The sequence below is a fragment of the Pogonomyrmex barbatus genome, unplaced genomic scaffold (assembly GCF_055798465.1).
Source record: "Pogonomyrmex barbatus isolate J1 unplaced genomic scaffold, ASM5579846v1 scaffold18, whole genome shotgun sequence".
Taxonomy (NCBI): domain Eukaryota; kingdom Metazoa; phylum Arthropoda; class Insecta; order Hymenoptera; family Formicidae; genus Pogonomyrmex; species Pogonomyrmex barbatus.
In genome coordinates, this window is record NW_028297114.1 from 2,620,429 (window position 1) to 2,647,408 (window position 26,980).

At 42.7% G+C, this 26,980-nt stretch overlaps 1 protein-coding gene across 1 annotated transcript; it reads right to left on the minus strand.

Moving 5' to 3' along the window:
* Nucleotides 1–20: 20 nt before the first annotated feature.
* On the minus strand, nucleotides 21–26,853 carry LOC105426727 (uncharacterized). Its single transcript, XM_011638100.2, has 5 exons — nucleotides 26,588–26,853; nucleotides 7,214–7,271; nucleotides 6,988–7,058; nucleotides 3,964–5,691; nucleotides 21–3,723 (listed from the first exon to the last, which is right to left on the minus strand). Exons 2-5 carry the CDS (start codon nucleotides 7,236–7,238, stop codon nucleotides 1,510–1,512), a joined length of 4,038 nt encoding a protein of 1,345 aa, XP_011636402.2. The 5' UTR covers nucleotides 7,239–7,271; nucleotides 26,588–26,853; the 3' UTR covers nucleotides 21–1,509.
* Nucleotides 26,854–26,980: the final 127 nt, after the last annotated feature.

Here is a 26,980-nt window from a genome sequence, read left to right on the forward strand (position 1 = left end):
TTTTATTAAAATTTGTCGTACACGTTTTATCTAATCCGATGTATTTATTTACAATATAAAACGATTATACATGAATACATATAAATAGTACGTGAGAACAATGAACGTATTGATTTTATCGTTAAATGCGCACGTATTATATTATGATATATATATATCTAGATATTTTTGAAGATAAAACTTTCTGCATATGAATTATATTCTTATTAATTGATATCCTTATATATTATTCGGAAAGTATAATAATTATAGTGCGTAATTCTTAAATATTTTAATCAAATATAAAAATATTAAGTTATCGGCATATAAAATATTTAAATATAGGAAATGTTAGGCAGGTATGAAACGTGATAAAAAATTGTTTTTGCTTTGCTCATAATAATTTAAGATATAATAGTTTTTTCAAAGTGGTTATTTCTAATTTAACAAAAAAAATAAGACTTCTGCAAAATTTCAAACGAAAATTCGTGCCATATTTACAACTTTTTTACGAAATTTTCTAGTGAACTTTAAAATATATATCTTTCTTCTTCTTATAAAATTTGAAAGAGATTTTTCTGCACAGAGGATGATGTTGAAAATTCTATGCTACGTATTCATATTTACAATATCTCGTAGCATTCGTTAGTTTATTTCGAAATATTACGGAAAGTAATGACGAGAAATGATTTGAAGAATGATCTCTTAAATAAATATACAATGGGATGATTCGCATGCTTACACTAATAAGGCGTTCCCAATGATATATCATTACATTGCCTAATTCGCGAAATTTGCTTTTGGTATTTCCCCTTTTATGAGTAATCTAACATAAAGGTACATATAAAAAGAACTTATACAAAGGATATTACCACAGGACACAAGTAGGTCGGATAATTTGCTTTTTCACAGATATTGCACACGAAATGTCCTGCCGAGTTTTCTTAGCTAGCGCGAGAAAAAGCGCGGCTGCTCCATCGGGAATTTCATCGAACAGCGGCGCTTCTTCTCAAACCTAATGTTTCTGCTACGATGCGTCTAATCGTTAAGAAATCCCTTTGTCTTTCTAATATCTATAGGGAAGTGCGTTTGCGATGGTGGTCGTGTATTAGAACGCTCGCGATGCGCCTCGAGCGTTTTAATTTTCCACGATGAGAATGACGGTGCGACAACAATAATTTAGAAGCGAAATTAAGTACGTAAGACTATGGTGCACGTAAGGTACGTAACTTCCTCTAGTCTCTCAAAACTTTCTACATTTAGCGTAAAGACCAGATAATAGAATGCTTCGAGAAATCCATAAATCCTTTTCCGATTTTAACGACGCGTGTAATTTTAGATTCTCTTTTGAAATAAAAATTCTTTGCGAAATCGAAAAAAAAAAAAATCTCAGAACTCTCTATTTCGAGGGAAGCTCGCGGATTATTTTTCACGGTCTTCCGTCGCTTCTCGACGAAGTCACGGGATTGCCGATCGCGCGTGCCGCGACTCGACAGTCAGTCCGTTTCGCGGCGGAGCAAAACCTAGTCGTTAGTTCTTCTTCGAGAACTCCTGGAAGAAGGCCTCGATGGGTAACGTCGGCTCGTCCGTGGTGATCTTGAAGTGCGACGAAACGAGCCTGCTCTCCGGCGAGACCGCCTTGAACATGCCCGGCTTGTCGTACAGGGCGGAGGCGGAGCTCGTCAGGTCCGCCACGCTCTGCGACGCCTTGGCGAACAGCTCCTCCTCGTCGGAGGGCACATCGAACTTCGTCGTGGCCTCCGTAATTTCCGGCTGTCTCTCTGACGCCGCGTCGACATCGCTTCCGGAGGCCGCCGGAGGGACTTCTGGCTTCTCGACTCGACTCGTCTGCTCGGGCTCGTCGCTCGAAATCCGCCCGCGATCGTCCGCAGCCGGCGCCGCGTCGGTTCTCGTCTCCTCCTTTTCTAAAACAGCCTCCTCTTGACGGCCTTCATTTTTGCTCTCCTGCATGCCGAGTTTCACCGGATGATCCTCGAGCGACGCGATCTCTCCTTTCTCGCCGACGATCTCGTTGCCCACGAAGCGAGTGGTCGACGAGGCGGCGGTCGAGTAGAAACTGGTTTCTTCGGCAGTCATCTCCGTAGGTTCCTCCTGTCGCTTGCTGTCCGGATATGCCGTGGCCACGGTGCTCTCTTTCTGCAGTCTGGTCCTCATGGCCGGCCGTCTGCGTATCGACGACGAGTACACGTTCTCGGGTCGCGCCGTTTGCCTCACGTTCGTCTCGCCGTTGATCTGAGATCGCGTGGGACTGCTCGTGGTGGAGGCGATTCTACTTCGATAGACGTTGCCGCTGATCGGCCGCCTCTTCGGCACGAATCGGGAGCTCTTCTCGGTCGTCGAGGACGCGCTCTCCTCCGAGTATCGTTCCTGCTCCCTCGCGGGAGACGACGTGGTGGTCCGATAGTTCACCCGGGAGACGTATTTGTACCTGCCGGTGGTCTCTCGGACGGTGTCGCCCGTCAGCTGCGTCTGTTGATTCTTCGCGCTCGTTCTCTGCTTGACGTGAGGACCGCGCGTCAAGGCCTCGCCGGCTGGCGTCGGCGCCGCCTCCGTCGTGGAGACCTGGGATATCCTGCTCTTGTAGTCCATGCGGCTCTTGTAATCCTTGATACTGAAACGCGGCCTGGTGGTGTTGCCGTACCTCAACGGGCGACCGATTTTGTGAGACCTCGACGTGGAAGTGGCGACCTGAGGTGCCAAGGTTATCGGCTGCGGGGTTGTGGTCGTTGTGATGGTTGTCGTCGTCGTCGTCGTCGTGGCGGTCGTCGTCGTGGCCGTCGACGTGTCCGTTGTCGCGCGATCGTAATAATTATTGTCGGTCTTCACGTACAGCTCCTCCAGCGGGATGCTGGTGACGACGTTCACGTTTTGCTGGCGCGTGTCGACGTTGTAGTCCTCGATCTTGCCGCGACTGATCTCCGTCAGGTATTCCGGCACCACTTGCTCCGGCGCGATGGTGTCCTCGCGATATCCCTCGTTCTGCCGCGAGGAATAATCGTAATACTGATTAATCGGTTGGCTCGTTTCGTACGAGACGCTCGGCTGATTCGTCGCGAACTGGTTGTTCTCATTGTAGCTCGGCGCAGGCTCCGTGGTCTGAGCCGCGTACGCGTTTAGCGAACTGTGCACGTTCTCCGTTACGATCTCGTACTGCTCGTCATGGTTCACCTTCGTCCGATGACTCGGTCGTTTCCTGGTGTTACCCCTCCTCTCCGCCATCGCATCCTCGTTGTAACTCGCTTGGGTGGGTTTTATCCGTCTTCTCCGCGACGAATCGTGCTGATTGTGCTGCACGTCCTCTCGGTTGTATTTGAGATAGTCCTCCTCCGCGTAGGACGTCGTGACGGGTTCCTGCGTGGTCGTCGCGGGCTTCCTACGTCGACCCGGCGCGACCGGACGGCGAGTTCTGGACCTGTGTGTCGCCGGCACGGTCTGCACTTCCGGCGCCGTCGTTGTCTGAATCGGCACTTCCTCCGCGTACAGTGTCAGGGGAATGGCGGTTTCCGGCGGTTGGCTCGGCGGCTCCGTCGGCGAGATTTCGTGAGCGACGCTCGTCGGCTTTTTGCGACGTTGCGGATCGCGGGACGGTTTCTGCGGACGGTACGGCCGCGTCTCTGTTTGAGGCTCGTGATAATCGATCGGTTGCTCCTGATATCTGTTCTGGTAAAGCTGCTGCTGGTATTGATAGTTTTGGTTCACCTGATTCTCTGGGATCTGGGATATCTACGATAAACGATTGAGAATTCCATTTTTATATCTCGTACGAAAATAAAATGTATAGCCAATAAATAGTCAATTGTCTAATGTTAATTCTCAATTTATTTGAAATAATGTTGTTAAATTTCTTCAACTGTAATTTTATTTAATATTTAATGATTTAATATTAAATGTTCAAATATTCGTGATATTTATTCATTATTTAATTAAAATGACAATTTAATTAAATTAAATTAAAATAATTACCTGAGGCTGAAATCTCAGCTGTTCGATGTTGTATATACCAGGCTGTGATACCAGGACATTAACATCCGTGGTGACCTGCGGCTCGAACTGTTCCAATTGAATTGTGTATGGCATCTCGCTCGAGATCTTCACGATCTCTTGCGATTGATTTTTTGCGGATTCGGCGGCAAGTCTGGCCGCCTCTTCCTCCTCTTTCTCCTGTTGCGCAAGCTGATTAAGCTCTTCCTGCCGTTTCTTCAGCTCCTCCTGCTGCTGCCGCTCGATCTCCAATTTCTGCTGACGTTCCTGTTCCGCCAGTCTCTGTCGATCGCGCAGCAGTAACTGTTGCTGCAGCAAGAACTGTTGCTCGTTGAAGTGCTTCAACGAGATGCTCTCCGGTGTCTCGTAATCTGGTATCGGCGTCGGCTGGTAAACCTCAACAGACTCGAAGGAACTTTGCGGTCCGTGATGCGCGATCTTTGTGCCCTGAGTGATCTGATTTTGATTTGCGACATCTTGGCTGAACTTGCTTGGCGGATTTTCCTTCGGCAGAACTTCATTGATGTCGGACGTGTATTTGCTCTTTGGCCACGTGGACGTCGTAAGTTCCTGACGCTCCCCCACGTAATAAGTGCTCGTAGTTCTGGTATTAGGTACCTCGGTCTGCCCGCCTTTCTTTGACTTGTTACGGGTGCTTGTATTCGGACGTTTACCGTAGTCGTGTTCCCGCGCGGCGTCGTTATCCTGATCAAACTTGCTGGGATTCCGCGTGACGGCGGTGGTGGACGGTGGTGTCGACGACGAGGACGAATAGACCGCCGGCGGCAGTAGAGTTTCGTAGGGCAACGAGGGTCGGAAACTGTACGCGCTGTACGTGCCCGGGGGCGTCACGTAACTAACCTCGTGACTCTCGTGCACCAGGAAAGCGGGATCCCGCTCGAAACTGGACTTATAGTGACTCGCGGGATGATTCACTTGGCTGTAGAAGTTCCCGGTGTTCGCCGCGTTTAACATCTGCGCGTGAGACTGCGCCTGGTACCTGTCGTAGGCGTCGCGGTCGTTGCCGCTGAGCTTCTGCTTGCCGAAATCAGTCGGGATCTCCGCGCCGGGCAGCTGGAAATACGGATTCGCGTTGTTGGCGACCTTCAGGGATTCGAACTGCTTCGGCGGATGAGAGCGAGGCGGCTGGAGCGCCTGCGGCATGGCGTAGGGCGGCACGTAAGGACGGTTGTTTGGGAAACCCTTGATGAAATAGGTCGCCGAACGTACATTATCCAGCGGTTGCTGAGGGATGCTCGGCGCCGCGTCGTAGGCTGCCTGCGGCGGCTGTCTCGGCACGTAACCACCGCTATCCCGCACGACCGGCTTGCGGTGTTGGTTCACCTCACCGAAGCGGTACGCGTCCTTAGGCGGCGGTATCAGGAACGTGTACTCACGGGTCTCCGTGGCCACGTGCTTGCTCGGCGTCTTGGGTTCGCCGCGCGCCTTCGTCGCCGCGTGTCCGAACACCGTGAAGCTACCGAGTATGCTCGGCGGACTGTATTCGTGAACCGGTGGCTTGCCCTTTCGCAGCGACTTTAGCTTTTCCGAGCTTGCCATGTGTTCCTGGAATTTATTTAGGACGGGATGCACCTGGACGTTCTTCTCCAGGTGGCTCGACGGCGACACATTGGTGCCGATTGTCTCCTCGTAGGAATTGGTCAGAGGCCGCCATCCATTCGCGATCATCGACGATCGTGTCGGTGGTGGCTGCGAAGCGAATTTGAAATTTTATTCTCAAAATAGAAATTTAGGGATATATATGTTCAATATATCAGACGTCTACTCGCCGTAAAATTAAATGAAAGATAATTAAATCGGCAAAATTTGCATATGTTAATCATTTTGCTTCTGTAATTTTGAAATAATATTATATTTGCGATATTTTATTAAAAAAAATTTTATTTTAAAAACTTTTTCAATATTTTATTTTAAAAACTTTTTTAATATTTTATTTTAAAAACTTTTTTATTAAATTTTTTAATTAACTTTCTCTTATTCTTTCTCTTAGTCTCTCTCTCTCTCTCTCTCTCTCTCTTTCTCTCTCTCTCTCTCTCTCTCTCTCTCTCTCTTTCTCTATGCTTCTTTATTTATTCTGTAACGAAACTTTTTTTGGATTGCGATCCGTTAAAGTAGTACATCGTGATGGAGGAACTTGTTATATAGCCTTGCCATAAAGCTTTCGTGTACATGCCCTACACGATGCATCAAACACAACTTTCGTTCACGCCATAACGACGACAACAATAGTAATGTGATACTCGAACTTCCTGGAGAGGTTAATGGAATGGTTCCTGTTCTAGTTTCACCGCGACAGAGGTCCGAGAAAATTGTAAGTGAGATTGTTATTCCCACCATCGCATCGACGGCAAACGGCGGTTTCTACGTAATCAGAAAATAAGTGCGCGAGACCTAAAGAGGGCATTACTTCCAAATTACTTTCCAAGCCCGTTTGTTCAGAGGCGATAAAACCACAAGTTTTATTCGCACGCTATCGAGGTACCTAATAACGGTGAAAGATCAAAATCCAAAGTTTCGGAATATTCCGCCGACGAATGATGGACGCTCGTAAAATAAAGGTAATTGCCCTTCGTAAAACAAACTATCTTCAAGCAATTTCCCAAGTTATTGCGTCTCCAAAGCAAGTAAATTAAAATCCTTAGGTACTTCCGGCTGTCAAATCGCGTAAAACGCCAGCGAAATCAAAATGGAGAGTGTGCATGACCATATTATGCAATAATAAAATTGTGCCGAAAAGATATTAATTGCACGAGAGACCTACAGATTGTCTATGTGGATTTAATTGTCAGTAATATAAAAGCAATTTTATGGTTCACGGAAAGATTTTAAAGAACGTTAGCGTTCTCATATTCTTATATTTAAATGTCTCGGTTATTAAATATTTATGTTAAAAGAAATATAATTAATTAATAATAATTAACAATAAATAATGGTAATACTATGCAATGAAAAGTAAGTAAAGCTTTTCATATAACTCATACTTACAATTTTAATGTCAGCCCGATCTATCGATACGGTAATCGCCCCTATGGTGACGAACAGCCACGCCAGAACACCTATATTATTTGAGTAATCGAAATAAAAATAATAGAAATATCATTCTATTATTTTTATAATAATATAAATAGAAATTAAAATAGTTCGTGTAAATGTAATAAATGTAAAGTAATAAAAAAAAATCTGATGGATTTAACTCAAGAAATAAACTTACAATTTAATAATAATGTCGACGACATCGTGGCAGATCTATGGGATCATTTACGGGAATTCTATAACAAAAAAAGATCAATTTATTAACAATATTATAAAAATTTACTTAAATGCGTTGCATTAGGGAAAATAAAAAATTCCGCTTTTAAACATTTAAAATTTCTGTATTTGAAACGAAAATCTCCATTTAAAAATGCTACTTTGTGTGGGATATAGAATCAACTCTACAAAAAAATGGCATTTATCAACATCCGAGATATAAGTAGGGCGGCCCATACTTCATCTCGCATCAAGACGAATTAACTATTTAAACATGAGCACAAGAAAAGTGTAACGTATCGCGCAGAGAAAGGAAGGATATAGAAAGCGTCGTGCATCTATCATAATCTCTCGGATCGTTTCCGTGCTGTTTTCTCATTTTTAAATCGCGGTAGTAGCGAAATCCATGAAGAAGGGAGAATTTCTCTTTTTACGAGCATTCGCGATGATATACAGACACGCGTTTTCGTGTAAGGCATATAAAATGTGCACGGAATCGTTGGAATATAATATTCGTAATATTCGTATCGCTCGCGTATATCTAATCCTGATTTTCCAAGACGCGTTTTGCCACGAGTGACGACGAGTTTAACGACGTGTTACGAGAAAGACTCGATAGAATTTCGCGGGCGGGTATCGGGGATATTACAAAGTCGTTAGTAAACGTTAATATTCATGAGGGTAACGTAATAAATCGCTAACACTTTATTGCCGCAAATGTTTGACGTAACTGCCGAGGCTACTGGATTATGAAATTGCAACGTAAATTTAGATACAGTTATGATGATATTGCCCATGGTGCTGTTAAAACCTTTCGCAAGTATCCGCGCGTAACGAGGGGGTATAATAGGGGAATAAACAAAGCGAATAATGAAAATTGGTGCGAAAAGTGGTAACGTAACGCTCGGCGTTACAACGGGCACCCTCTCGCGACCAGTAGTTTTGCGCATAAATAAAAAGCGAACAAATAAATCGCGTTATGTAAAATAGTAAAAGCCTGGCGGGAAATTTGTAATGCAAAAAACACGCCGCTTTCTCTTCATTCATTAAGCGTTCAGGGGGTGCGCGCCAATTCCTGCCGACTTTGCATAGGCGGCCTCCTTCCTCGCTGCCTTCGCGCGCGAAGGAAGAAAATCTCACGGGGGAACGTGAGTAAAAGTGCGTGATATTTAGCGAAAACGGTGGATTTAGTGAGGCGTTTCGCGGAAACGTAAACGCCTTGCTCTCTCGCTCGAAATCGAAATTTCATTTAACCGATAGCCCCGCGTTAATAACGAGGCCCTAGAAATTAGTTCGCGCGAAGCGTCGCCGTGACAATTGAATTGGCTGGCGCAAAGCCATCGTTCCCCATCGATTCCGATGTAATTATAAATTCGCGTCGGGCGATACGATCGCGGCCCGGCGTGAAAATGGCGCAAAAACGAATATTTCTTCTCTCTCTCTCTCTCTCTCTCTCTCTCTCTCTCTCTCTCTCTCTCGCGTAATAATCAGATACTCGGTTTTACGCATGCACGGCTATTATACCCGGTTATAACTCGTAATTACGAAATTTTCTGCTAAACATTCATGTGTGGTGAACGTTGCCATCTCTCGACGCACGCGTTTAGTATTTATTTCATAATTATCATACAAAATTAGTGAGTCAGCGTGGCTGAATATATACCCGTCAGTTTTGTGTGTGTGTATTTTATTTAAAAAAAATTCTAAAAATAATATTTAGATCTGTCCGCGCTGGATGATTCATTACCATTGTTTCCTATTTTTAGAAATGAGTTCTTTAGATTCTTTAGATTTTTCACGCTCTGCTTGTTTAAAAATAACCAGAGAAGGAACGCTTTCCTTTTCTCTCCTTTACCGTCTGGAAACAGGTGTCACAGGTGTGAAATAAAAACAATTCATCGATGATTGCCGTTTGATAGTCTCGTTTGGTGCTGCCATCTTCGCGATCAGGAATAGCTGCGGGTAGTACGAGAAATCGATAGAAGCCGGTTGCATTTAAATTTCAAGCCGGCTTGCGGATGAATTAATTATAAATGTCGCTGTCTAAGCCTCCCGAAGGAGTTGATGCATTCCATGGCTGGCATGATGAATGGGATTGCGGCGTTATAAACCGGCATGCCGTTTGAATAGTCCCTTATTTTTCATTGCCGATTGCCGTAAATTTAATCTATCATAACTGGATATGAAGAGTGAAGGGAATATTTCGTATTATTAAATAAAGAGATGGATTTTCCGGAAGAAATTTTCCAAGTACGGAGGGAAACGTCTGAGACCAGACATTCCGTTTCTGGAAGATTTGACGAGCTATACGATGAATGACGGAAACGTTATCGCCTACGGTTCGACAAACACCGGGCATTAACGTGAAATGCAATTGAAATCGCGCGAGAATATCCATTTTCCTTCGTTGCGTGTGATTTATAGGAGTAAATTATTCAAGAATTTTTTTCGCCATTCTGCATAATTCGATTACGAGTTGATTGCAATGCGAGGAAATTTGTGAAGCTGTTGCTCCTGATTTTTATGGGCATATATATTTTCCTCTGCTGCTGCGTAACACATAATCTAGTAAATTTTAATCAATTCCATTAGATTCATAAATATTTATTATTTATAATTTAGCTTTTTCGATTTAAGTTAAAATTATTATAATATTATAATACTAATTACGTAGCTTAACAGTTTAAGCAGTTTAATAAGACGTTCTATTTGTACAAGATGTTATTATAAAATCATTAGAGTTTAATTCCAAACTCCGACATACACGTCGCATTTCTGAAACTAAATTAATTAATTTCGCGACAGCAAAGTCCCTCTCTAACGCTCTCCGTTTTCTCGTTTCTTAAAGTAAGTGCTAACATCGATAACCAGTTGTCCATGTCTGCATGCTGATTTTTCTTACCTACATTCCGGCGACCTTGACGTAGAGTTAAAATCGATTTCCAAATGGCAAGAATGCACTTTCTATAATCTTTCGCAATTCGAGAAGGAGCGGGAGTTCGAGCTCTATCCGGGAGAACCGTTAACACTTGATACCAATGCGAAAACGAGCCTTCGATGACTTTTATCGCCATTTCTTCTCACATTGGTGTTCCACCACAATGAATCCAGCGGCCACACATCTCGCAAACGCCTCGACTGCCAATTAATGCGCCCGGAATGCACCGGCTGCGAATGCCGGCTCAAACGATGCATTATATCGACGTCGAAAGGTAGACGCGCAAAAGCGGCCTTTTAGCATTAATGAATTGAAATTTGCTTTATGCGCTTGCAGCTTTAACCGGGGGGGGGGTGAGGGGGGGAAACAACCTGTGATATTTAGCCGGTTAATCGTGCTACGGTTTTACAAGGTAAAGCTAAATCGCGTTAATACTATCCCCCGGAAAGTGTGTTAACTTGGGACACACGTACTTCGGAAAACCGTAGCTGGTAAAAATGGCGAAGTTAGAGCGTTTATAACGTTTCGTTTCTTCTTTCATTTTTCTTTGAAATTACCGATTACCGGAGGAAAAGTGTTAAAGAAACTCGACTCTAATTCGACCATTTTCCAAGCTGGTCCATGTTCCGAGTTATCAAACTTTATCGTATTTAACTTCGTACATTCGACTCGACGCAAAAAATCGATTCGAATAAAGAGGAATTAAAATCTGAATACGCAGTCATTTCAGGGAATGGCCGTTCTTGCTTTTCGCATGTAAGGAGATAATTATGTTTACCCGACTTCTCTTCCAATTTTAAAGAATATATCTCCTTAAATTTTATTTTATTAGAATTTTTTATTAGACAAATATATTTCCGCGAATGTATCTCCATTTTTCTCTATCAGACACGCGAGTGTCTCTCGCATCACGTAAAACATTTGCGAAAACGTGCAAATGCGATTTAAAAAAAAATTCCGAAACGCGAGGGCCGCGGAGAGGAGGAGATAATGACAAATGCCCGCGCGAACGGCTCCGTACCGGCGAGATAAAAGTAAGATAAAGGTAAACGGCCGGTCGGAAAAGGTGTGTGCAGATCGGTGCACACGATACCATTTCAGAGGCCGCTCTTTTTTTTTTTTTTTTCCGCGAATAACGCGCCCGATCTCACGAAAGGGTCACGCTCTGATTCGCCCGGCCTTTCGCTTTCCATTCGACGCACGGCGTGGAAGCGGGACCCGCGCATTAATTGTCAATTACTTTGCCGTAAAACCGGGTTTCGCGTTTGCCGTTTTAACGCGCTCCCTCCCTCCCCCCCTCCCGCGGGGCGGCCGGGAGATAAAACGTCCCGCGTTATGCGCGCGGATACGGCGTTATTGTGCGTTTATACTCGCAATAATGGTTACGTTTTAATCTGCGCCGATCGGCGTGGCTCTGCGGTCGCTGCGATCCCGTTTTCGAAATGGCTGCAAGCCGGCAATTACCGGCGATGACACACAATGCAGTTTTTCCGTCTGCCCTTTTTCATCAAATAAAATAAAATAAAAGAAAAAAAAAAAAGGAAGATTCTCTTGATGCGCATCACGTCGAGTAGTTACGATCGTAATGAGAACGGAAAAGCAACGCGAGCTCTGGAGTATTCAGTCTGTTGGAAAATAAGTATGTTATAACGGTTAATAGTTCCGCGAAGATCAAGCTAATTACACTTTACTTTCTTCAATGTTAATTCCTCGAATTAATTCCGCGTGTTTTCTTCTTGTTTACGATACACTTGCTGTAACGGTGACGATAGCTGTTGTAGCGTTATTTCTGCAAAATTCTAAAACTATAAATATTCGCGGATTGAACAGAAGAAATTTAATACGTATCGATTTTATTGCTCCCGTCAAGATTTATTATCTCTATATTCCCCTTTATCTTACGGAATAATCGTATCGAGATGAACCTCCAGAGGTGAGGTAAGCAGATTTTATTTAACGCGAACGTCAGATAAGCCTGACGTCGCCGGAGATAAAGGCTCTTACAAAATCACCGCGCTTCCGGACTCTCCTCTCCGGAAGAGGTGAACTGACCGGTGGTTAAGTATGATGACACATGGGAAAAGGTAAATTGAACGCGCGCAATGAGCGCAGAGCGCGGCGTTCCGCTGCGTGTATTTTTTTTTCTTCTTCTTCTTTTTTTATAAGGAGATGAAATCCGCCTAAAGCGACTGCGTGACCAAGTCGCTTCTCAAGCAACCGTCGTCTCGTCTCTCCTCTCGTCTCTCCCGGGATCTCCGTGTCCCCAGAGATATACTCGCGTGCCGGGCGGTAGGCGCGTTTTGCAATGTGTGTGTGCGTCTGGAAAAGAAGCCGCGTTTCCCAAGACACTTCGCCTCGTGGGCTAACCGCCGCGAGATCTCCACAACTGACGAGCCAGCGTTCGATGTCTTATTTGCGATAACGGTCTACCTCGTCGCGCATGACGGCGGTCTGAACACATGTATCCTGCACGCTCGTTTGCCAGTACAGATAGAGGATTAACGGGTCGTAAGACGAAGTAATTAGGCTTTTAGCGGCGTGATTTCAGCGTGAATCCTTCAGCGCCGAATCCTCCTCTTAAGATGATAATGATGAGCAGACGACTGAACTGCGACGAGAGCGTTTTACACATATGCACATCTAATTATACTTAGATACATTTATGTATATACGTACATACACTCGTGCATACATTTCTGCATATATATATATATATATATATATATATATATATATATATGAATAAATTTTCGCGTCGAGTTTTGCAACACATTAGATATCTAACCTAATTTTAAGAACTCACCGTTATTTCTTCTAATGTAATCTTCTAGTTTAGCAAGTATCAATTTTGTAGCTGTAAAATTTTTATATGAAGCAAATATTAACGCAACTTGACAGCTCTGGATGCCACATTAAAGTTACCAAGTGATAAAAGAGATTGTGAATTATAAAAATTTTAATTATAAAAATTTTAATAAGATAATAAGATAAGAGATATAAATTATAAAAAATTTTCTCGTTTTTGATATTTGAAATTCATATGCTAGATATTAATACATAAACTTTATTAATTATGAAAAAGGATTTCCAAATCTATAAAATTAATACAAAATTAAAGCGATACAAAAATTATCGCATTTTATCGATAACACGGTGAGTTCGGCATCCCCTTAAAAGCTGCGACGAAAATTGCCTAAGCCCGTAATTTAGAATCCGGAAATCGTTGGGGAGCGGAAAGCGTCGAAATCTCCGGGGATTTAAATTGGAGCCCTTTTGTATAAAAGGTCGCCTAAATTCTTGCGCGAAAACAGCGAGGTTTTATAAAGACTTCCAGTTACAAGAGAAAAAAAGAAGTGTACTTGACCGTATTTTTCAGCGAGAGAATAATTTAGAATGTAATAAACGTAATCCTCGGTCCAGCTAACACCTATCGACGATCTTTCTCGGATTTCTCAATTCTAGTTCTAAGCAGTTACATACAACGTAATTCTCTTTTGTCGGCGCGATGACATAAAGACGCATGTACAAAGCATGGGAAAACGAGGGAGATTTCCATCGATGACCCGAGCGAGAGTCCCATACAGGCGCACAATATCGGATTACACGGGGAATGCGTTAACGAGCAGCAAATTACAGGCTGCATCGACGATAAGACCTCGTGAATTGCCGGAGGATCAGAGGCAGTTCGTACGAGGAGTTCGCGGGAGTTCGAGGAGTTTCCCTCTCGAACGGAATACTTTCACTGTAATGTGAACGCGACAGGTCTCGTTGCGACGAAGTGCCACAGCCGTGGCGAGACTTAATATTAACGCTACCGGAAATCCCGCTTGTTTAAAAGTGAAAGGGGAGGCGTAGGATAACTAAAATGTCAAGCGGGTGCGCGTTCAGGAATTCGATAATACCTGATCGGAAATCGATCGAGCGACGCATTCGCGTCACACATTAGATAATTTAGATGTAGCCCCCCCCCCCTCGGTAATCGCGTAGTGGGTAGTTATCTCCGACGGTTTCGCAGAACAAACACGTGAGCTCGATTACGATTCAACGGTGTAAAATTTCATTCGGCAATCTCATATCATCTTAGACGCAACATGTCTCACACCGGGTAACTTCCGGAACTTGGAACTAAATTGATTTTAATAAGCATTGTGTACGAACTTGTGACGCGCCGGGTGTACAGATTAGAACGTATTTGTATTATCAAAATCTGATGACTGTTTAATTTGCGGTGAGAGCTGAATTGTACGTTGGAACGCGATGTTACAGTTTAGGAGAACTTCCTGATCAAATAGACCGGCTCGTGCTGCGGTGTACGTTAGATCGATAACGGCATATCACGATTACGTATAATTTATGCAAACGAGATTATTACATCACATATCGCCTTCCTACTTCTGACATCGATCATTACCAAATGCTCTAATTTGCTCAACTGTGACATCAGCCTGCGCTAAAGAAAAACTTGAAGTCGTTGGAATGTTCAGCCAATGCCCGTTTCTATTAATGTAGACTTAATCTCGGTTAACTTTAATCTCGGTTTAATTTGTTTTTCTTTTCCTTCTAATTGGAAAAATTAGAAAAAGGTAAAAAATAGATTTTAATTTATTTAAATATATTTTTTATCTTTTCTCTTTTTTCTCCTCTTTTCTCTTTCGTTTTGCTATTAAATTCATTTCTAACGATGTTATTATTAAACTGTCTCAATGTAGATTAAAAATATATTTTAATTTACTTAAATCTATTTTTTTACCTTTTTCTAATTTTTCCAATTAAAAGTATTAAACCGAGATTAAAATTGAGTACATTGAAAGAAATGAATATTAGACTTTTGACACAGTTTAGTAATAGTTAGTAACATCGTTAGAAATGAATTTAATGCAAAATGAGAAAGAAAAGAGGTAAAAAAGAGAAAAGAATTTAAATAAAATTTATTTTTCACCTTTTTCTAATTTTTCTAATTAGAAAAAGAAGAAAACCAAATTAAATCGAGATTAAAGTTCAGTACATTGAAAGAAATGAATATTAGACTTTCGACACAGTTTTAATAACAGTAACATCGTTAGAAATGAAGTTAATAGCAAAACGAAAAAGAAAAGACGATCTCCCGCGTGGTGAGTAATCGCGCGGGAAATCTTAATCTTGCGATGCAAGATCTCGTATCCGTTTACGATCTGATAGTGAATAATACATGCAGGATACTTCTAATTCGCTGCGTGCGCATCGTCGTAATTAACTTTCAGTCTCTCGCACGCGTACTTCGTTATCGAATATCATTCGACAGATGCAATTTGTCTGCGCTATTGCAAACTCGTAAGGCTTAACGCGTTTTCTTACGGGGATAATTTCAACTTTTGTAAAACACATGCCGGCTCTAAAAAAGAAAAATCTCTCGGCAAAATCGAGAAAGAGAGACATTATTATTATTACAGACGATAGAATTCTACAATTTTCTAATCTGAATTAGATTCCGTCGATTGTATCGATTGGTAACAGTAATATCATTTCCATAGCGATTACGTAGACAATTATTAGCAAACGTAAAATTAATTTAATACCGCATAACGTCATCACGAATTACTCAAAGCGCATAATACGGATGCGTCGACTGGAAAACAGTTGTATCAGATGCAATTACATTTGGAACAGCGTGATTAATTACCTTCATTGCGATCGCTATGTGCACTTGGCTTTATTATTCAACGAGTGTGCCTGTGACCGCATGGAAATGTGCAATAATACAGATGTATTTACGACGTCAATATTTGTACAAAGTAACGAGACTGTTACGAGAAACCACTATTTTGAATCACAGAGAGAGGTACATTTCGCGTTCGAAAGAAAAATAAGAATTTTAATAAATTGCCGCAATACTTGCATATAATTGCGTATATCTTAAGAATAGAAAGAAGTAGAATGAAAGACTCTTCCTCTTATCTTCTAATCATTATTAATCATCATTCGAGAAGTCGATCCGAGAATTATTAGTTATTCGTTCTCGAACAACTAATCCAGTTTCGATCTACGAGTTGCGAAGGGTACAAGAGAAAGTATGCTGATACAAATCACACACGCATACGCGCATGCTCGTAGACCGAAGTGTCGAATGCGTGAGAAAGAGACGAGTTTCTTGCTCGTTTAAAAATGCACATTCGTAAAAAGTACGACACTTATGTATATACTTCTGGTTTTCCTCGAAGCTGGCATTCACGAGCGGCCGTTCCGACGAATGATTCCGGCATTGATAACGATGTTGCCTTCGACTGGCTTTCTAGTCACTGGCGTAAACGCTAACGGGATGTGGCACGCGAGGTGGATTTGATAGAGACATAAAGTCTCAACGGGGTCGACGAGCGCTCGTTGTTACTCGGGTAAAAGTAACATTTGATACACGATACACAGTGACGATACACGACGTCCGACGACGAAATACCTGGCGGACACTTTCGATGTCATGACGCATCGAGAGCAGCCGCACGTAATGACGAAATCGTCAAGAGCAAATAGTCGAGCGAGGATGGGAGAGTGAACAACGCCGATCTAGCTTTCATGCGGAGTGAAAGATTTCGTTAGAGACGTCGTCCCTCGTAGAAATTTAATGATCGCGAACGCTATATTAATTGCGCCGAACGGCTGCACGTGGAGCGTGTCGCGAGACGAAGTGAAAGACGCGTGGTCCATCCTGTTTAGAAAACGAAAAGGACGAGCTTCTCCTTCGCCCGTGTTTGTACTTTCTTCGGCTAATGCGAGAGATATCGCCTGCGATATCCCTCGTTTTCATAATCGACAATCGGGCCGCTCGACGCGTCGACATTCGTTCACACGTACAGCTCGAGTTTCATCAGGATAATGGATCGGGATATAAAGTCTTCGCTTCGAGAACTTTGTGGAATTTTTTTTGAATATCTCAAAAATTTCCTAATTGAGAATCTTTTTTTTTTTTGAGATCGAACAAATTATTTTTCAAATTTGGCTTGACAGGAAAATTGTTTGTTGTGAGATCTAACAAATTATTTTTCAAATTTGACTTGACAGGAAAATTATGATGATAATACCTTTTTTATATTTAGCGATTTAAACGTTTTTTATTATAATTATCTTGAGGTGTCAACAAAATTATTTTTCAAATGTATATATCCAGCAAAACTGTTCTTTCCGTGCTTGAACACTTTGCGTTTTCTGATTCACTTCGCAAGATTGAATCTACATGCAAAATAGAGCGTAAAATTTATGAAAAATCTTAGCGCAGTTGAATAAGCGGAATTGCCGAGTTTCCTGCAACTACAACAAGCTCGTAATTTTCGCCCGCTATTTTTTTATAAAGCGCGATAAATAGTTTGGCGGATCCTGCCGAGCGACACATGTAACGCCGAGATATCCCGGTGGCATGGTCAACACACACACCACGGAACAATCTCGTTTGCGAAATCACCTGGTTCAACACGCTCCGGATAAAACGGACGGGGAAGTTCGCCAGAAACACCGACCGCAGCAGTTTACGGATTATCCCGATCAAATACGCTGCAGGTAATCGCGTGCGGTTTCACGATCGTGTTCATTGCATTCGTTTCCAGTAACCCGACGAGGAATTAGATCAGATATATAAATCATCATCATCATCATCATCATCATCATCATCATCATCATCATCATCATCACCATCATCATCATCATCATCGTCATCATCGTCGTCATCGTCGCCTGCGACACGCGCCTTCCTGTCGACGAGACACCGACGACGAGGGAAGATCTAGGTCGCCGTGACTTCTGCACGCCTAGATACGAATGCGTGCGACTTAATATGCATACCTCGACGCCGCCAATTCCTACGGGTCGCGCCTTTGAAATAAAGAGGAGCATTCCCGGGCCGGCGAGGGGAAAGTTATGACGGTCCGCCGTTTCCTCCCGTCATCGCGCGAGCGACCTCGATGCACGAGCAAGTGCAACGCTCGCACACAACGACGCGCTCCGTACGCGCCGCCGAACGCGGTTCAATGCACACGCGGACCGATGAATAATGCAAACGAGGGTGGGATTAGGTAAGATCACGGAGAGTTTGCCGATCTCCGTTTCCCCGGGACTCTCGATGTATGTAATCGCACGACGCGGAACGGTAGTTCGCAGTAGTAAATTAATAAAAATAAACAAATAAATGGTAAACTAATAAAAAAATAAACAAATAAATAGTAAATTGATAAAAAAAAAATAACAATAGGTACTTACTTGTCTATTTTTATTAATTCACTATTTATCTTTTTATTAACCTTAGGGTTTCGAAAGCGGCACGTTTTGACGTTTTGAGGTCTTTCACGAGGTCGTGACCGGTTTTTCCGCCGTGGTGCACGTCCAAACGCATATTGAACGTGACGACGGTCCCTCTCTCCTTCTCCTCCTCTGCGAGGGAAATCACGAAATTCGATTGCGTAAACCAAGGAGGGAGCGAGAGAAACGAGACGTATCCGAATCGTTACGATCGCGAAAGTAATTGCCTATTCATCGAAGGCGGCGGAATCGGCGGCCGCGAAGGTAACGCGAATTGCGATTAAATTGTTTCCCTCTGTCTCTCTCTCTCTCTCTCTCTCTCTCTCTCTCTCTCGCGCGTGCGCGATTATTGCGTCTGGCAATCTTATTACACAATATCCGCTAAAAGCGAACCGAAATGATATACGGCTAGAAAAGTTGTATATACTTTCTCATATTATAATTCGCGTTGGAAAAAGTGCCGCTGCTTCCGTCTCACCTCGACTCATGAAACAATAGGTTCTGGCTCTTTCTCACGAAATTATACGTAACACGTTTTACTTGGTGTCGTGTTGTGCGTTTCTTTTTTTTTTTTTTTTTTTCTTTTTTTTTTTCGGGGGATAATTTCGAAGAGCTCACGTAACGCTGTTACATTACTCGAAACTCTCGTAGGACATGAACACGCGTTCCGTCTAATTGCTAAACGTGATAATGCGTTGTTCTCATTTAGTTTTGTGAATTCTGAATATTTTATCACTCAATATGGAGAATATAATAGACGAGCCGCAACGTTTGGCACGCCAAAGTAGAAAGATCTCGTTTCTTAAGTTATAACGAAACTACTATATCTTTAAAAATATAAATGAATACAAAAAGTGAATATTTCACGAGCTCTTCTTCTCGGCTCCTCGAGGGACTGAAATAGATCTTTTTTCAACGTAGTTTTATTTTAAATCGTTGGAAGAGAGGAATGACGTTACTCTCCTTTCCGAGCTCGCGAGTTTTCGGAAGCGTCGGCTTTGCGGAAATTTTCGCGGCGCACTCGTCCGTCTTCGCATCCGTCGATTATATCGGATCGCGCGCGCGGAAGGAGGAAGGGGAGGGGGGGGGGAGGAAAAAAGGAAAAAACTTTCTCCGCTTTAAGAGGTGCACCCATTTCTCACACGGAGACCCACCTGCGATCTCCGCCGCTGCACGTTTCCGAGCCAGTCTAAGCACACAAAGGCACGAATTTTTCGCGAGACGGGAAAAACCGGTCGAGCACGAACGGCTTCTTTCACACGTGCTTGCGCGTATGTAACAGTATTAACGAACACCTTTGGCAAATTTATTCCCGCCACGTAGCGCTGTATCGAAAACTTGAAGGAGGGTCTTACCGTCCCGTACCTTACCGTACCGGAAGTTACGTTTCCACTTTGTCCGCGCGAGATTGCTGAGACTGCTGCTCGGATCGGGCAGCGAAATCGAGATCGAGCTACGTTTACGGCGAGCTGAAAGCAGCGCGTTTAGGCGAAACCGCGGATGAAATGGCGTTATGTAAAATGAAATCTCGAAACTTGAAACATCGGCTGTCACCCCCCCTTTCCGTATCCCAAACCGGACGAGGATGAAAAAGGAACGAGAAAGGAAACGGAGTTCCTGCCAGATAGATGTATGTACGTTTGAAAGTTAGAAAATCGACGTATAATTGTTTCCTCGTGTGTTTACAAATGACTAGTAGGAAAATGACAGCGGGAAGTGTGGAAAACTAGAAACTTAACTAGCTTAACCGTTGGCAACTATTTTGTGATTAGCCGTAGAAGTGACTTGGGAGAAATATTTGACGTTCGGGACAAACCGTGGATAATTCCGATAACTTCCGAGATAACGGCTCGATCTTTCGAAAGTTTCGATTATGCAAATATCCGTGCCACGCCGCTAATTCAAGTAATAGCGCTTAAGGTGGCTTGACACTGTTACGTGACTGTTCTGGCACACGGCGACATAAGTATGATTAATACACAGCCTGCGATCGCGAACGGCAAACGGAGCAGACGACGCGTCCGGAAAGGATATTATATTTTCTATTCGTCCCGCAGACGACGCGATGATGATTTTAAACGCGGCTGACTTCGACTTATGAAAGCGACGATCGCCGCGGCCGCGACCTGAATACGAGAAATGAAATTGTTGCTTTTCACTCTCCTTCTCTTCTCTCCATCGCTTCTCTCCCCCGTCGTTCGTTGAAGATGGAATAATAATATTCCGCGACCGCGTGATAGAAAGTGGTGCTCGAAAATTAATTCGCGTGCAAAGACAGAGAGAAAGAGAAAGACGAGAGAGAAAGAGAGAAAGAGAGGGGGAGAGGAGGAGAGGAAGAGACGAATACACAGAGCTTAAAAAAATTGGAAGATTACTTTTCCTTGCTCAACTCTTTTATGTAATTACTCAGCAAATAGTGAACATAGAGAAAATGAGAGAGAGAGAGAGAGAGAGAGAGGGAGGGAAGGAGAATGAGACAGAGAAATGTCGATTAGCCGATAGGAATGATGTTAAATCCGGTCGAATCGAATTAGGCCGCATGAATTTTGGATTTGGCGGAATTTGATGGCGCCAAATCGATTTCGCCATGCCGCCGTCCGGTCGTTATTATCGCCTCAATGGAGACAGCTCATTCGGAACTCATAGGAAACAACGACGATGGTACCGGTTCGACGGTACGATCGCACGACTCTCGCGGCGGCGGGCGTCCCATTTTCTCGATTCTCTCGTTCGTTCGTTTATGTATTTATGATTTTACGTCGCAAAAATTGAACGTTACACCCGCAGCCCGCAATCGGCATTCAATATCGCGGAGCGATGTCGGACAACAAACACATTTTTTTCATTCTCTATTTTCCCACTCTCCGTAGTGGCAAATTACTCGTTAGTTTTTCAACGTTTCGAAAAAGGATCTAAAAGAGGAACCTCCGCGCGCGCGCGTGGTTCTCGTGTTTTTCTCCAGGCGATAATATATCTTGTTCGAAACGCTTGATTTCTCATCACGCTTGCTTCCCGCAGCCTGCAGTGTAACAGGCTTGAAATCCCGTTAAAAAAAAAAAAAAATTGCACGGACGCAGGCAGCTTCGTTTATTCGTGACGTACCCCGGGACGGGAGCGCGTTAATTTTCATCGAGATTTTCCCTCGTTAGCGGCAAGGAAATAGCGATGCATCATGACAAATGATGGATACACGATTTATTCGCCAGCTGTATCATCGTCCGATTCGAAATCGGACGCAGCGGGATTTCGAGCAATATCATCGTCGTCGTTCGCGTTACTCCTCGAGAGAGAGAGAGAGAGAGAGAGAGAGAGAGAGAGAGAGAGAGAGAGAGAGAGAGATGCCGTACAAATTATTAAGTGCAGCACGAGAGATTTACTAATGATTTCATGCGCACTCTAATGGCACCGTTTACCATAGCATCCGCGCGCACCAAAGTGGCACACTCTCCTAAGATATTCACGTCAGAGCGCGTAAAGGGGGTTAATGACCCCGCCATTGAGCAAGAAAGTGACGGGAACGTATTCCGCGTATTAGGAATCGATCGACCGGTTTTTGTAATCGCCGTTCGTTCCATTCACACGCGAGTCAATAACTTGCATTATTATCGACCGCCATCCGGACCGGAATAATAACGTTCGCGTCTGGTCTGACTCTCTCAGGCGTCTCTCTGTTCGCCGGCGATTTCATCATTTTCATCCGCGACGTGCAAGTACGGCACGCTGACACGAAATCCCTACAGGCTTACCCGCCAATTACTATGATCTGAGCCAGAAATACAACAGATCGAATTCCCCGAGGCGGAAACAGATTTTAATTAAAAATTTCCCTGATACGCGCCCGTTTAGCCGGGAGCATTAAATGTCCTTGGGGAAACTTTCATTGTTCAGTTTGTTGAAAGCGCGTAATTAGATCCTCATTTTATTATATATTATATATTGTTGAGTCACTTTCTGAATGAGTATATCTTGAGGCGCGTCAATTTACAGTCACTAAAATAATGATCTTGAGACACACAAAAGCCGTTACGAATACTCTTTCTAAAACGATTAAAAGGGATTGTCCGAGGTAACTATTAAAATACTTTGTTACACATATGCATACTTGAATACGCAATAATATTTAAATTAGTATATTTAGTATCCTTTCGTGACGAAGTTAATTTAATATAATTTTTAAAATTCATAAGTTTCTACATTTTAAATAAAATTACCGTATTATTTCCAGTAAGAAGAGAAATTCTATATCATTTTACGTGAGAGAGAGAGAGAGAGAGAGAGAGAGAGAGAAAAAGAGGAGAGGGGCAGGACGACGCCGCGGCACGTTGGGTCGATCTGTTTTTCCGACGTTTGTCGAACTATCCCTCTTTTCTTTCTCCTCCCTTTTTCTACGATATTTTTTACACGGGTTGGCAGTTCATACACTGTACGTGACATCGCCGGGATATACGTTATCCGGCGTGGCGAGCGAATAGTGATAGCGTAGTGAAAAGCTGGCGCACCTTTTACCAGCTAGCGGGCTCAAAAAAGTTTATTATTCGTTAGCGATCCCGATGACCTCCGGGCTGAATCCAGGATACGGATATGCGACTCGCTTACAGCGACCAAGCGAGCGAAAATTTACAAACGTGCGTTGACCCACTTGTCGCGGCTGGTCGATGAAATTCGATTCTACGATCGCGCATCAGGCTTTCGACGCGCTTTACACGTCGGCCGCGCATTAATCGAATCTAACAGCGGCGGCAGAAAATATGGCGATCGTATAAAACGACAGTATCAGCGAAAGATTGATGGAGTTACGTTTCTACGCGAATCAATTTCTACTCAAAATCGATCGGCTTTGAAATATATTTGGCCAGAAACGTAAACGATAGGATCGAAACATATAATATCGCGAGTGTCGTGAAAAAGTACCGGACGCAGACTTTTGTCGTCCGCGGACTTTTGGCATTACGATTGTGTGCAGTGGAAACAAAAGTTTTAGCCAAATCCAAATCAAAGTGTAACTTCTATTTTTGACTTTAGTTTTAAGATTTTTTTTTTTGTTCGAATTGAGCTCGTACTTTTCGCATCTGAAATAGGCGAAAAATTTCTTCGAAAGAAACAATTACTTATTTTAGAGTTCGAAACAGGAGTTTTTCGACTTCTACTTTCAGCAGAATTTACGATTTAAATGCAAATTAATAATCAAAAGAAGTTCGGTCAAAACAGATGTAAAAATTTTAATTAAGGTCGAAAGTAGAGAAAATCTCAATACATTATATATATTCTATATTTTCAAAATGAAATTTTTAAGATAAGAAATTTAAGATAAGAATGTGTATGTGTGTGTATGTGTGTGTGTGTGTGTGTGTGTGTGTGTGTGTGTGTGTGTGTGTGTGTGTGTGTGTGTGTGTGTGTTTTAACATAAATCTTTTATAATTACGACGGATTTTGCGCGCGGGGATTTATAATTTCACATAAAAAGCCATGCGAGATGCGACATGCGTTCATCGAGCTTCCTCTGATACGGATTTAAATAGACCACCTCACGATCCCAGAATTACGTAGTCGTCCGCGGGGACTCGTTTCATAGCTCCCGTGAAATATTTACGAGGCGCGAACAGGTGTGTGCATAGCGACAACACGCAGTAACGAAATGTGTAACACTCGGATGCGTAACCCAGATGACCATACGTAGAGGAGGCGGAGAACAAAGCTTCCGGCACGCTCGGACGTCGTCTATTATTTGCGATATAAAGTGCAACATTATCGAACGGCGGTGCCTGCGGGTACCCCGTGAATCTATTCACCGGGTTTCCCGTATATTTCAGCGTATTTTTCTTCCGTCGGGCCGCCTATCCCTTTCCGCACAACCCCCCGAATAAATGGCCGCGATATATACATGGCTTCTGTAAATAGAAGCTAACGGCGCGGATTCGCGGGGATGCGAGCCGATCGTGCACACCCATGGATTATGATCGATACACGTTCCTAATATATGTCAGACCATAAATGTCTTACGTGCGCGAGCGTAAAAGAAAAAAAAAAAAAAGGGAAGAGGCGAAACGATTGTTGTTGTATGCGTGTAAAGCATATCGTTGCGTCGATCGCAACTGTGAAATCGACCCTGAAAAAAAAACGGGGGAGATATTTTCGTATGCGATAACGAGACAACGAGGACGGCGAGGATCCCGATTGCCGGTGATTTTGCAGTTACACTTTCTTAAACCAGGGCAAAATTTTAAACGTCACGATATACGAGGGCTAGGACGTTATTTTAAGTCAAGTTCTTTTGCTGACCCGGCTGAAATTTTTAACGAACAGTTCTCTCGTTTTCTGTAAACTGATGGTTTATATAATACTCTTGTATCTTTTATTCCGAGGTTATAAATTTTTGATAAGAATTTCCGCGCGTTCGCAGGTCCCGCTGTGTTCCGCTGCGATCCGACACGCGTGACAACTTTGCACAAAGCGGAGCGAGCTCGCTTCGTTTATTTTTCATTAAGCATATCTAGTTCTAAATTCTATTTTAAAATTATTGTCCCGAAGGTAAACTGCACCGACGATATCGGTGTACGGAATACAGGCGCGGTTATTAAATTCTGACAGGCGTAGAACTATGAAATTCTAAAATTCTGTTTTGTAACGGTGTGTGTGTGTGTGTGTGTGTGTGTGTGTGTGTGTGTGTGTGTGTGTGTGTGCGTGCGTGCGTGTGTGTGTGTGTCTCCACTTGATGTTAATTATATTGGTAGTATATTAACGTCAAACGCATTCCTGATAGTCGAATTATGTAACAAGTATTTCGATTTTCCACATAAATACATTGACACTGGCGTGATAGGTGGTACACGCGCGATAAAATATTCACGCGAAATGTTTCACGATACGTCACGTAAACGTACGCAATGTTGCAAAGTTCACTAATTTAAATTTTACTCCGTGTGATTTATGATCCGTGAATGACGATCAATTAAAAGATACATTCGTGAAATCATTGAGAACTCGATACGAAATTTACTCCTATTGACCTTAGTTTTATGAATATAGATTATAACATTTTATATGAATTGAATTCCTACTTTATGTGTGAAATAAGTAATAAATAAGTAATTTTTTACTTTGAGATTTAAAAGAGAAGTTTTCAGCTATCTTCATTAGCATACTGAATTCTAAATAAGCGTTGTAGATGTTAAGTAATATCAAAAGAAATTGATCTGACTAATTGGAGTATCAAAACAGTTGTAAAAATTATAATTCGAAAGTAGAAGAAAAGTTTCTACACGGGAATAAATTGGGTTATGATTATGCATTTCTTGCAACAGATATCGCCTAGCTAATTTGCATGGCAATGTTTGAAAGGTAATTTTTAAAATTTTACGATCAATATGATTATGAATCGAGCAATAAATGCATGATAATATGGCAACATTATCAGAATATATAGCAGAATATATATAGCATAATTTTTCTGATAATTAAATAGCATATTAGTCGTTAATAATAATACTATGTAGCTAATAATAATTTTCACATTCAAGATTAAATGTTATAAATATTGTAAATTCTTATTTTTTATTTGTTATAGCACGAGACTTTTAGATCTTCGTATATTAAAAATTATTTTAATAAACAAACGTGAGCTTATAAAAAATATTTTATTGTTGATTCATAAATATAATCTGATGTTAGTAGAAATGAAAACGTTAGATGTTAGGTGCAATCTAAAAATTACAACAAGTAATGTCGAAACAAATATCGCTTACCAAGATCTGACACAAATAAAAAAGTATTTCAAGGCTCAAGGATATTCCAATAATCGTATTACCCTGAACCAGTATTCGCGTCGTGATAATAATACATGAGGTCATGACCGATTGGAATCTCGATAAATCTTCGTGCCATTTTCCCTTTCTTTTTTTCTCTTTTCTATCAAGGTGTTAATTCCCACCGGACGACTAATGGAAGGCGCCAATTTAAAATTATCAGTCGAACGTCAAATCAAAAACTTATCTTTGATATTTTATTCGCATTTCAATCGCGGAATAATTTTATAAAAACGCACTGATCGATTACTATAACATTTCTTACGTCCACCGACGACTTACGACGCGTCCATACGTCGCTCTGGACGCTGTCGGTGATGAAGAGTTGCGTACTCACTTGTGCGAATCTCCGGCTGGTCGGACACGCTCTCACGGCGAGTATCCACAGGAATCACCACGATCAATGAATTAGATCAGTTGCGTTATCGATCAATCAGCGGACCGATCAGCTTGCGACTCACTACGCTCTCGCGCGTGACTCAAAAGTGCGATCCGATCCGATCCGAATCGATCGTGAGAGGATCGCCAGAGCCGCTACGTTTTACTGCCTCACATTTACTACTACGGACTAGCACATACTGGCTGACCGTCGGTCTGCGAGAAGGAGCCCTCTCTCTCTCTCTCTTTCTCTCTCTCTCTCTCTCTCTCTCTCTCTCTCTCTCTCTCTTTCTATCTTTCGCGAGATTTCCACCATAAAGCCGAACTGGAGGTTTCCCCTCCCCGCATCTGA

What these genes read in the sequence shown, in the direction of transcription:
- LOC105426727 (XM_011638100.2), bottom strand. Translation starts at nt 7,238, where the DNA reads ATGTCGTCGACATTATTATTAAATT. An exon ending in ATCGGGCTGACATTAAAATT is followed by an intron (nt 5,692 to 6,987) that starts GTAAGTATGAGT and finishes TTCGCTTCGCAG; the next exon opens with CCACCACCGACACGATCGTC. An exon ending in AGCTGAGATTTCAGCCTCAG is followed by an intron (nt 3,724 to 3,963) that starts GTAATTATTTTA and finishes CGTTTATCGTAG; the next exon opens with ATATCCCAGATCCCAGAGAA.